This window comes from Achroia grisella, unplaced genomic scaffold (genome assembly GCF_030625045.1).
Source record: "Achroia grisella isolate CSIRO2021 unplaced genomic scaffold, CSIRO_AGI_Agris_v1 utg779, whole genome shotgun sequence".
Classification (NCBI taxonomy): Eukaryota; Metazoa; Arthropoda; class Insecta; order Lepidoptera; family Pyralidae; genus Achroia; species Achroia grisella.
The window spans coordinates 3222955-3236337 of record NW_026713019.1 but is presented as its reverse complement, the minus strand read 5'-3'; the positions used below and the strand labels follow the sequence as shown (position 1 = coordinate 3236337).

General features: G+C 31.6%; 1 protein-coding gene across 2 annotated transcripts in view; it reads left to right on the top strand.

Moving 5' to 3' along the window:
* LOC131850845 (partitioning defective 3 homolog) overlaps positions 1-13383 on the top strand; it is a 52586-nt gene that overhangs the window by 12651 nt on the left and 26552 nt on the right. The window contains exon 1 of one of the 2 annotated variants that reach the window (XM_059201220.1): positions 8827-8989. The exons of the other annotated variant lie outside the window; for it this stretch is intronic. Coding sequence (XP_059057203.1) covers positions 8867-8989 — 123 coding nt within the window. The 5' untranslated portion in view covers positions 8827-8866. Of the gene's footprint in view, positions 1-8826; positions 8990-13383 lie in introns of those variants that run through there. 2 annotated transcript variants of the gene reach the window in all.

Genomic DNA, 13383 nt, shown 5'->3' with positions numbered 1-13383 from the left:
CTTGGGATAGTTCCTAGTTAATTTTTCTGAATGTTATCATATTTGATTTTAGATGTTTAAGTACTTATATACCTATCTCAGTATATCCACTACCTATCACCATCCACTGCTGACTGTATTTAAGAAATTAAACTAAAAATTATATCTGGGAATGAATTGATTGATTATGTTTAAGTTAATGATAATAGATATATTGCATGGAATACATAAATACTGATTACCAACGCATTTGCTTAAATATTTTAATGTTTTTTTTTTTTACTATTTTATACATCTTTATGCTATTTGTTCTCTTACTCTGTAAGGCAATTAGCGTGAAGATAGATTCGTAATTCAATATAGAATAAGTATTTACGTTCCTCCAATACTATCCGTTTAATAATATACGAGTATATCGGTTTTTTGCTACTGTTGCATATGATATTCGATATCATCGTTATCGCGCAGTGACTTTGTCTCGGGTCTGGTTATAAAATAGTTTGCAATGGCGTACCTATTCATTCTGCACATTATTCATTTAAACAAACCTTATGTGGGTGTGGTTCATAAATACCGATTCGCGGAGATCAGACGCAAATGGAATGCTTAACCTGCGCGGGTAGTCCTGGCAGTAATTATCGTGTCTATAATAGGTACAATCCATCAAGGCTGATGAAGAAATGACAACGTTTTTTAAGGTTCAGTTTATCTAAACGAATATTATTTACGAGTGGTGCCCGCTACTTCATGTATTATATGTCTGTATTTGTAGATGTCTTATATTGTAACTGTAACGATACGATAAACAATAACTGTATTACATATTAAGTAATTAATAGCGCCATCTATTTTATAATATCAATAAATTAATTGAAATGTAGTTGGTGTATTTAAAATACTTAATTTCTTTGGAAGGTAGTTCTGTTTGCTTTCTTTACCCCATATTTTGACCCATCGATGACAGTAATTTTATGAAAATGTTATCCCAATTGCTGCTGGCCAATTTTGAGCAGATCCTTAATACACAAATAGACTGTTTTCGTCTCGTCACAAAATTTTAGTGTATTTTATTATAGGTATGTTAAGATATATATTAAGTATAATGTGTAATTTAAAAAAAATATAATAGATTTTAACATTCTCTATCTATAAAAGCTACATCTATGATTACTCATAGATGTAGCTTTTATAGATAATATAGATATAGATTTTTTTTTTAATCATGTCTATCAATATTACTATTGATAGACATGATTAAAAAAAACAATCGGTGTTGGTAATATATGTATACCAATAAAAACTTATTGATTTTTCTCCGTTTTACAAACAATGCACTACAGTTGTAGATGAATTCAAACAATTCAGTAACAAAGCGTAGGTGTAAATGTAACAATTGAAATAGTGTGGAAACCCTGCGTAGTTAGTTCAATAGAGGTAGTAACTACACGTACCTCTATTCAACTCAGTACTTGTACAACATACAACGTCGGTTGCAGGTAGGTACTATGCCCAAGCGGTCATTATTTTGCCCTAGATGTACTACACTCTTACCATGATGCACTATTGCGAATACTTCTCTGATACTCTTGCGACGGTTACGACATTCCATCAGGTGGCATCACATTTTTCATTTATCAATAATATTTTGCTTTTAAAATATTATATTGCTATTCAAGTGTTTATATAGTATGAAGTTTATATGAATAAAGCTTACTTTTATTAAATTTTTACTTTTATAAAATGTAAAGAATTATTTGTCTATTCTACTTTTATTTTTTTATATAGTATATTTTTATTAATAATAGTTATAAAATATAAAATTAATTTATTTTCAAACCAACGAGACTGCAGTATCTAATAAAAACCATTTACTGGATAAATGATTCAGGAATTTCTCATGTCGATTACTGGAAGTACTCGTATTATAGGTATTTAACATTTTTGCTGTTATCGTATAATAAGTGTGGCACAGTTAATTTGACCAGATAAAACAAACCTTTAGGTGGATAACTATCTACACACTCTTAGTAATCTTTTGTTTACATTCAGTTGTCTTACACTTTTATGATAACATATTGATGCCTGTTGCTGTTTGGTTGTATATATCTTAAAAAAACATGAATGAAACGTGGGATTTATTTATCGTCTACAAAGCTTTCCTGATTTTGTAATAATAGTATTAATAACCCTGGACAAATCATCATGGGTACTAGACAACGGATACAAACGTCTGCATTGTGCGAGGTATCGAACCCGCGACCACCAATGCCGTCTTTGTGGAGCTTGGTGATCGATCCTCAATATTGACAGTTGAAAATGTAGTCAGAAGACTTCACCATTATTTTTTTTTATTAAATTTACACTTAAATATTAATTGTAAGTTATATTCGTGCAACATTTGGCCTTTGTCAAAATATGTTTATGCGTTAGCAAGGAGAGTAACACAGTTATGTTTCAGTATTTAAAAGTTATATTTCCGTTTTCTACGATCGTACCTATTTAATAGCTAGAAGTATTGTTAACACTCTCGTTTTCTCTCCCACGGCCGCGGTTACCCTCGAGTGAGCACCCCGCTGGATGAATTCACGTAAAATGTACAACTTGAATGCCACAATTACACACTTTCCGGCCCTGACCAGTTTCCGCTCGAGATACACCAACGAAAGTGGCCCTATACAACTATAAGTCGTTATATTCTGCTTACATGTCACTGTAAAAATCATGGGACACTCTTAATGGAAAATAATATTTCTCCCTAAGAGTATATGCTACTGCAATGTCCCTGATGGTTTTTCTACTGTCCCTTATTTGAATTTACAAATGAATCTATATATTCAATTCTATAAATTATACAAGCTCATTTGGAAAGAATAAGAGCTGGGCTAGAAACCCAGTCAGTTCTTCTTAGATTGAAAGAACTCCTGACTGACGGTAGCTGTGACATACTATAGGATATAGACTTAAATAGATTAAGACTAATAGAGAGACATGAATAAAGACATTTTGATTTAATTTGATTTGGGTGTAGTAAACCACTATTATTATAAAAACTACCTTCAGGGTTGTGTTGTACGTACGTGAGCATTTTTAGCCCTACTTAGACTGTAGGTACTACTGTGTACTTTTAAACGAAACGTTGGCAAGCTGGAAAAAAGTAATTCGAGATCCAGTTTAGAAACAACTACCATATTGTGTTACTACACAACTGTTTTTTTAGATCAAGCGCAGCCCATGTCCGTCCTCGTAATACAAACTATCATGCCTTTCATTAAGATCCGTTCAGCCGTTTAGTCATGAAAGGGTAAGAGAAAGATAGATACACTTTCGAATTTATAATATTACCTGGTATAGATGCAAGTACGGATAGACACCTATATAAGATGTTTTATCTCAATATTTAACACGTGAAAGCTGTGAAAAAACGATGAACACTACACTAGTTTTCATAAATATCTCTATTGTTCCAGAGTGGAACAAATGGGAAAATGCAAGTTTCTAATTACTTTTATATTCTTGGGAAATGTAACTAGTTTAAGGTCATGTCTTTTCTAGTTCCTATAGTTTAATCCTATTTTGTTTTACTCACTTTAGATAAAGACCTTTCCTAAATTGGGCAAGTATTCAGAATCTCAATAACTGTGGCAGATATATGACACTCACATAAGATCGCTGATACTTTTCAATGGCAAATTCTAACAAGACATATTCATGTTTGCGTGTGGATATTTTCAAAAGTAATGTAAAATGGATTTTGAATGAATTTTATAGGCGTTTCAGAGCAAATGAATCAACATTGTAATGTTTGCTTGAAATTCTAGTCATATTGCTATTCATAAATTCAAATTGCGTACGAAACTAGCGTATAAAATCGCTTTGACAGCTAGTATATATTGACAACTAACAATATTAAATCACGTTTGCTTACCTACGCAAATATTATTAGCAAAATTAAGTTATTCAAAACGCATTGATATGTCCAAGTAATTAGCTAGACTGAAAATTAATAACTTTAGGAATTTATGCAGCAAAATAAACAGTAGGTAGGTATATCAAAATACACATATGTCATCATAAATGCCTACATTCCGTACAATTAATGTCCTATACTTAATTTTGGACGTATAAATGTATTCCTGTTAGATAGAATTAAATGGCCGTAAAGACAGACTAAATTCCATTCCAAAAGATCGGAGAGGAAACCAAATTAACTTAAACTATGTAGTTTGTACTTTGTATGGATATTAATAATATAATATTAATATTAAACAAGGGATAGAAATACTAAATAGGTGTTTGTATATCCATACATACCCGTAATATACATAGAAAACACTTGACCAATGTCAACAATTAAACTCATGAATATAATTCGAGAATCGAGCCCAAGATCTTTGGAAGTACGGCGGTGTGCTAAACCGCTAGATCACCGAAGCCGTCAAAATATAATGAACTTCCTCACTTTGGCAGTTGGTTTGAGAAAAACTGACCTCAATCGTGACCAATTAGTATGGGGGCCATAACGGCCTAAATCCTATAGATAATATGATTCATTAAAATCCGTTCAAAATTTGACGTATATTTTTGTATATAGTAACATACAAAAAAACTAAAGGCGAGTGGAGAAATCTTTGAAGTCCATTGAAAATTGATTACATCTGAGAAATTATCTGTATCTAATAATGTTTTGTTTCTAGGTTCTTTTTTGTGTGTTTGTGAATAATCGTTATATGACCACGAGATGATATAAATTTGTATATGTACCAATGCAACTCAACTGAAAATGGATGAAGTGTGCACGAATTTGTAATCGATAACAGTATTATTAGTAATCCAATAATGGGTATAGGTTACGTACAAAGTTCCCTCTAGCATTTATTGGGTTTCTGGATCGTACGATTTTAATTTCATTAGTTAAACGCCTACAGAACTCTATTATGCCTTTCAACTACGTTATATTAATTAAAAAACAATTCTTGGATGTTTGAAGTTAGTAAATTAAGTGACAATGATTACTATTAAATATATTTATGCACTTAATATGTCTGTATAATAAGTATATCATAATGGTAACATCATACGCCAGCGGTATTATGTGTGTCACACGATAGCGTGATGAAAATAGTGCTGTTCACATACTAAGGCGATGGTTACCATTTATCATCAGGTGAGCTGTTTGTAAGTGTTTCAATTCTAGAGGGCTTATTATTATTATATTTTTTTCTATAATTTCTTATTAAATATCTACATACGTACGAATTTTAGACAGAGCAAGGACTTCATGTGAAGGTACAACATATGTATGCGATAGCGAATAGTGTTCCCAATGTTATGGTTACAACACAATTCGAATCGACTCCGAAAAAAATAGTAGTGCGCTGTACACTTTGCATTAAAGATGAAAGTGGTTGAAAATCCTTTCAACATATATTATGTACACACAAAAGATTAATGTGATGCGCCATCTATCGTTGCTTTATGAAAACCCTTCTATATTAGTTTTCCATTTTTTGTTAATTACATTGATGCATGTTTTATTATATCTGAACTGCTGCATTTTACGTACCATCAACACATTTCATATATTTTTGCGTACTACTGCTGCAATGCGGAGATACATTTTAACAACTTACCACGTCACAACCAGCAAGGCCAACAAATTGTGCTAAATTCCAAGGCTTCAAGTTATCTATTTTCTTACTGTAGTAATAGATGGCGCTACGTTACTTCTATTTTGCTTTGCTGTCACATGGCTTCGTAATATGTTTGTTTTTTTGTGATTTGACCATTGTGTTAATATATTATCAGTAGATCTATTATGATTTATAATATTGTAATCGCTTTACAATAATCCAATTTTTTATCTATTTCCTTTATGTTAAGAAATAATCATGTACATATTAAATTAATGAACATCTATTTATTTGACTTTATTTATCGAGCATATTGACCTTGAATTGTTAAAAGATGGTTGAATACACTGGACAGTGGACATTTGGGCACCCCCCGTACACTAGACGTTCCGCTTGTTGCACCTGCGCCGTTATGCTCCGCCACCCCTGGCAGGGCATACAACTATCGTTGTTGACTCGGGTGTCGTGTTTTCTGATCCACCCCTCATAGTGCAAGTTTTGTAACTACACTTCAACAAATATCAACATATTTTAGATAGATACTCATTATGTTTAAGCAATTTTGATAATGCTATCTGTAACGAAGTACTACTGAGGGGTTTGCGTTATAAAATCGTAACATATATATACATGGCCATGTGAACTGTAATATCTTTCGTAATAATTATATTACTAGAACCCTGATGTGCTCCATTGATATATAAGTGGATGTCTACTGCCTATATAATTTTTGAACCGTTATCTTCTAACATAGAAAGAATTTTGCTGTTTCACTTATTTGTGATAGCACAGGTGTAACAATTGTTTACAAACTATGTGAACTTCTCAATGGCCTGCTATGCTACCTCGTTGCGGAAAGTGGGGGGCGGTGACCTGCCGACCCTCCCCCCTACCTTCGAGGTTCCACGACCGGCTGCGCACGCGCAGAAAGTCAAGCCAGTTGTCCGCCGCGCAGCCTCCTGTTTGTTTACATTGGTTATAATTTTGTGAAGATATAAATTGCCTAACTAAAATATATCATGTTTGCGTGTTAAAAGTGTAAACGTCATTAAGCCGGTATTATTTTTGTGCTGACGTGACAGACATCATTATTCGGTTTAGTAGTCTTTAGTGGGCATTGTTCCGTTGCACGTTTGTGTTACGTATTTGCATTTGCACAAAAGTTTTGCACTAGTGATAACGTATAACCTACTACAGTTCCAAGGCTAATTCTATTCGTCAAGTGAGAGTGGATGTGGTCTCAATAATATAGGTTTGACATTGACATCTAAATTCAATTCATCTAGTATTACCTTACCGACCACAAACATATTAAGTAATTGTTTTTTGTACTATATATAAATATCAATGAACTAGTAATACTAAATTATATTAATACATAGTTGAAAGTTTTCGTGAAAAGTGACTGTAGTGCACGGTTTAAAGTTTTAGGTGGAGGTTCGATTGTGTCAGTGCCACTCAGTGCAAACAATTAGTCGTTGAAATAATTACAACCAACTGTACAATCCAACAAAGGCATTCAGTAAACGCATACAACATAGTAACATTATGGGTTCCATTTTTTTATGAATATTGTCTCACATGTATAACTCGTTACCAATAGGTATCCGTAATTAAGCTTACATACTTCTGGAGGTACCTAACTGTTACATATTTTTTTATCTCTTCCCTAATTTCTACAATAAAAGCTTTTACTTTATTATATTTGGGAACTCATTTTACATTTATCCACAGTCTTCAAATTACAACTCGCAACCAAATTACATCAAAATTTGTTAAGCCGCTTAGCTGCAAATACCGAAAACAGTAATTTTAAATGTATTTATTATTTGTGATGACATGACATGTCTCAAAATACAAATTTATTGTTGTAATAAAGTTACCAAGATATGTTTGATAACAATTCGAATAATCTTAAAAATAAAATAATTGTTAACAGATACCTTGTTTTAGCTGATAATTGCTGGTGTGGCCTCGACTCCTACCATGGCATTATTGTTGTAGCGCGACTTGGTAACAATAACTATGGCTTGGCACTGATCTACATACCTAAATCTTGGGGTAGCGTTCTAGAAAGTTACATTGTATGTACTATGCATATCATTGTTATTGCATATTGAAAAAAAATCCGACTATTTAAACTAGCATTAACTGTATGTCTTTGTTGTCAGCACATTAGTAACAACAATTGAAATGAAAAATCTTTAACAGGTTTTGTTCTTTTTACTCCTCAGTGGCCTTGAAATTCACATAAAAAATGAAAGAAACATTGTTCCTAGTAGACTTCCTTGAAGAAGTCAATCTGCATTTGTACAAGTATAGGAAGGTACAAAATATGTGTACTCTATGTTAAAACATTAAAAAAAATTGAATGCTCATTTCTGTTCTCCTAACATTTATAATAAATTTTCATGGTTAATTTTATATTTATAATTTTAAATGGCTGAAACAAATAAAGAAATGTTAGCCTTTCCTTTATTTTTTGCCTTACATAATTGTGTAGCAATCTTTGCTACTAATCAGATGATCATCCAGTAAGTGTGACAAATGGTACCTAGTGAAACATTAGCTCGGTTTATCTTTGTTCTACTTTCTCATAAACTAGGACTTAAATTTAGCTATAATGATCTCACAAGTTCTTAATAGGAATATATATAATCTGTTGTCAGGGTTTAATAACTAAGTATTTTTAATAACTATTTACGTATGTATAACTATACTACTTCTACCGACTTCTATTAAAAGACATACTAGTCGGTCTATCATTATCTCAACTACTTAGGTCCCTTTCTTTAGTGTATTGGCGATATTCCAGTACGTGTCGTAAGTTGTAACTGGCGGTAGATAGAGCACGATATTAAAAGCCTGAAGAAGTGAAGGTGCAGTAGAGGGGCGGTGGTAGCTAGATAACGATGGTCGCGATAACGGCGCAGAGGCTGTCGCGAGTGCCGGTCGCCCGTTCATTTTCTGAGACTTTTTGCGTGTTTGGCCGCGAGTCTAGCGGTAATGTTTGCATTTTGCGGTGTCTCTCGTTTGACCTTCAAATATTGTTTTCTTAATTATATTAAATATTATTAATAGAATTTACACGTACAAGTATTTTCCACTCACTTAAACAGGATGTTAGAAAAATAATTACTACGGATGAATTTTAGAATGCCTGTGAAAATTTGTGGCACTTACAGTATGTAGCGATTATTTCATCATTCCAAATTAATTTAAGATAGTGATGTGATATTAATATAAACTTAGTGAAAATGAAAGACTCGGCTCCTAGATGCGAAGATGTGGCGGATAAACTAGTGAGACTATTTGGTTGGAGACAAACATATCCTGTTCAGAAGCTTCAAAGGAATATTCTCCCCAAACCCAATGATTCGGTAAGTTAAAACAATAAATTTTGAGCTCATCGTTGAATTAATTGCATAACATAACTGGCATACAATTGGGTACACTGATGAAATACTGTGTTGTTATAATTGTTTACTTCGTATAATATCTTAATAATCTTGCTCTATTCTTGTATTACGTAAATAGGCGGAGTTCAATTCTTTATTTTTATAATGTGGGATAAGAAAATCTATGTATTCCATACTTAATTAAGATAACCAAATGAACAACCATTTTAATTAAGATTGCATCACAATGTAGAGCTGACGTATTTATTTATACCGCTTGAATTACGTATGTGTTTGTAAATAAACTTTTGTAGTTATATGTAGAAGGCATTAATTTCACATGGTTTTTAAGTGGTTTTAACAGTCGTATTATTAAGTAACAAAACGTGGACTGGTTTTTTTTTTATTTTTATAAGTAATACCTATTTAGTTTTAAATTCTAACTCTTATTCTCCCTTTAGACTAACAATGCAAGAATATCGTAAAGACTATTCGATGACGATGATTTGTTGGTTGACTGCAAGACGATTGCTTTTAAAATATTTTTTGTCATATTTTACATTATTAATATATGTGTACGTACAGGCTAGACATAAAGTCCTCCTTTAATTGGATACCACTACAAACTTTAATTTACAAAACAATGTGATTTCGCTACACTTATTCTAATTGTGATATAGGTATGCATATTGACGACAGCATTATTTGTGTATGTAAATTAAGATTTTTTCATGCTATTTGTAATGTTATGTTTTAGATTTAATACCTAATTACAAATTTCTAATAAATGCAATAACGAAAGTGATAATCCTGATCCAAAAAGCAGGCTACTTAACTTTCTTTAATTAAGTAGGTATAGTTTGCGAATTTTATATCTGGTGGGGGTGGGGACTACTTCATTATTCGCGTGAAAAAAACAGCTTCCTGCAGCTAGCTACTATGGTGCAGCAAGTATTATTGTTGTTACTTTCACGTGACTCTTGTGCTCTGAAAGTGTTGGAAAGCAGTTCATTAAATCAACGCAGTTACACGGCACAATAATACCACGGACGGTACTCCCGGTAACGTCAGAAGTTATTCACGCGATACAGTTCAATGAACTGCTGGAATATAGTAGAGCATGCAATCCCTTTGCTCCTTACCTGACAATTATAATTGTACTTTATTTCCTGTTAAAGCGCAGCAGATTACACCATTTATTATACATATGTAATGATTTCGGTTTATTAATCCGTGATTTCGTATATGGCAATACACAACAGCTTGTTTTTTTTATAACAACGTTGGATTTTTTGATCTCTATGTTTAAACATGATATACTTGTATATTGTAATTTTTTTTTTAATTTAATAATTCTAAACGATATTTTCAACGGTTATATAACGGTTTAATATTTTTAATAATTATCTACTTAATAAAGTTGTAAATTTAGAATTAAAAACGAATGGATAATTATAATTATACACTAGTTTTTACACTGAAGCTAGAATATTTTATACTAAAAGTTTTCAAATACTTAAAGTTAGTGTTGACAAAAAATTATATTCTTTTAGGTATAGATATGAAACTTACGATGAGGTGTCGAATTTATTAAGAAATTATATCATTACGTACCTATCTACTATTAACACGTAAAAAGAGATTGTCGTCACAATAAGTAAAGCGATTATAACAGTTACCGTAAAGATACAGGCATTAGATGGCCTGTTTCGCAATATAAAGTATTTGACGGAATATAGTAACACCATAATCTATAAACTTTACATTCATATTTTATTTACCAACTCATGTTACCCGAAATACAGTAGAGAAAATATTTTTTTCCTTTCAACTTACTTATTTCTTTTTTAAATATAATTAACTATTTATAAACTTACGTGTTTCAATATTTTTAATAATAGTTCAATATTTTACAGGTAAAATAATTAATTCTTTTTACTAAACAGGAGTGGTTTCACAGCAAATAGATATTGCGCAATGTTTAATTTACATGGTTAAAATTCGTAATGCGAATTATCGTTGGTAAATTATAGGTGATAAATTGGTAATTGTACGAACGACTAAACAAAGTTGTAGTGTTCGTAATACCATAGAAAAAGTAAGTATATAATATAATAAAACACAACTACTTCCGCCGAAAATGTTGTTAAAATAAGAATAAATTTTCAAAATATGCTTCAAAGTATACTAACAACATTCACGTCACGTGACACGTGACACGGTACAGTTACGTGATTAATTTAGTTCAAGATATTAATATTTATACCTTCGTGAAAAATAATAAAATTTCATGAACGTATTGAATAACTATTTCAATGCATATTTGATCAGCAAGAATTTACTCATATTTAATGATAACTAAACACAAATATGAAATTCTTAGATAATAATGAAATGACTAATTACCGTACGTAACCTTGTTATAATCTGTCGAATTCCTTCGCGGTGTTCGCGATAGGCTGTCGCCCGCATCGCCCTTCCTTAGTCAAACAATTTGTAGCTCCGTGGGTAGATAAATTATGCTGGTTTCTCCACTGATAATAGCACCGGTTGTGCTAAATCGAAAGTCATTTATATGCGGTTTTTGTTTTATATATATGTCATCTACATGCTTAGGAAATTTAAACGAATAATCACCACTCATCAAATCCACCAATGAAAATCCGAAAACATTCCCAGGTACTTCGGAAGAAATATTTAATTCCTGAATCTTCTGTAAATCACAAAACATTTTTATAAGATGTCAAGTAAAAATCTCATTATATAGCGTCTATTTACCTAATTCTTTAATTTGATATTCCAATACAGTACTTAGATGATTTATTTTTTTGTTTTGCTATGTGATGACAATAACAAAACAAAAAACCGCGAAACCTAGCTAATCACTTTTTAATATAAGGAGAATAAGTCTACATATATATTTATATTTCACATAGCCATTTCTATATAGGTACTTGCTTGCTTTGTGACTTCCCTTGCTGTGTGTTCTGATTGAGATGGAGAGATGTAAAATTCCTAATATTATTATGTGTAATTTAACTGACATACTCTCATAGTCATAGTAGTACTTCTCTGGTGAATTACGATGGGCGTCACAATGTATTTTGAACTATTTTGTGGTATTGTAATGGTAATTTAACTTAGTTTAAAAGTTACATAAAATATATGTCGTTTCTAATGACCGATTAGAGCCAGAGAGATTAGCTCGTTTATCCCTCAAAAGCTAGCTTATTATACTAAAATACCATCGTCATATGTGTAGTGTACTCTACTAGGATTTGCATAATCACTACAGGATCGATAGAGTTCATACGTAGGATTAGATATGGATACATACAGTCACTTTAAGTCGCGTGCTCTATCATTGAGTACGGTTATATTTAGTAAATAACATTTCGTTTGTTAAAACGATTAAATTGATTTGAATTTTCATTAATTTTAGACACTATTAGCCCAATAATATGAAAATAATGAAAAATATATTTAATTCTCTTCCAATTAATAAATGGTAATTATGCTAAAGTGCGAAAATATATTCACTAGAATATTTTAGCAGGCGATAAGTACTATTTGGGTCGTTATTCAAGACGGATCTTTCTGTATATGAAGTACATTGTAATTTATTTCTTTACTTGTAATCGTCTATATCGATCGTATTACATCGTTTCGTCTTTGTATTGCGATCAGCCCGATGAATCGTAACTCTACCAATCTGTATTTGAATTGACTGATTGAATCATAATTTGAATGATCGTGTTTACTTATAAAAAAATCTAGAGAGTCCGTCAGCCTACAGTAGATTTTAAATGTGAGATAGTAGGTGTTAGCGGACATCATTTCCATCCATTAACGGTCAAGTCTGAATAATAACCGTTACAGGCAGTTGTCTATAAAACTTTTTATATGCTACAGCTATATTCTTTATTTCTATACGTGACACTACTTTTATGTTTATCATTACAATTATTTTATGGATTGTAAATACGACGTTACTGATTATATTATTACCTACATATAAACATTTGAAATTAAGATATTAATTAATAAAACTGAATATTTAAATAATAAAATTATTCTAAACATTTTTACGATGATTAATGCATTTCATATACATAAGAAAATCAAAACAATATTAGTGTGCAATTTTGATGTAGTTTTGGCGAAGCTATACCGTTGTATGAGGTTAAAACATTGCCTAAATTAATTTATTTTGGTGAATCACGTTACAGCATAACATAAATAATTTACACAGTTGAACCTGTTATAAAGTAAAGGAAATTGTCCAAATTAGTATTTATCAAATAGAAATCGCGGGGGTAAATCCGTCCATGATCTACGCTAAATAGTTGCTCTATGTAATGTTTTTATGTTGTTAT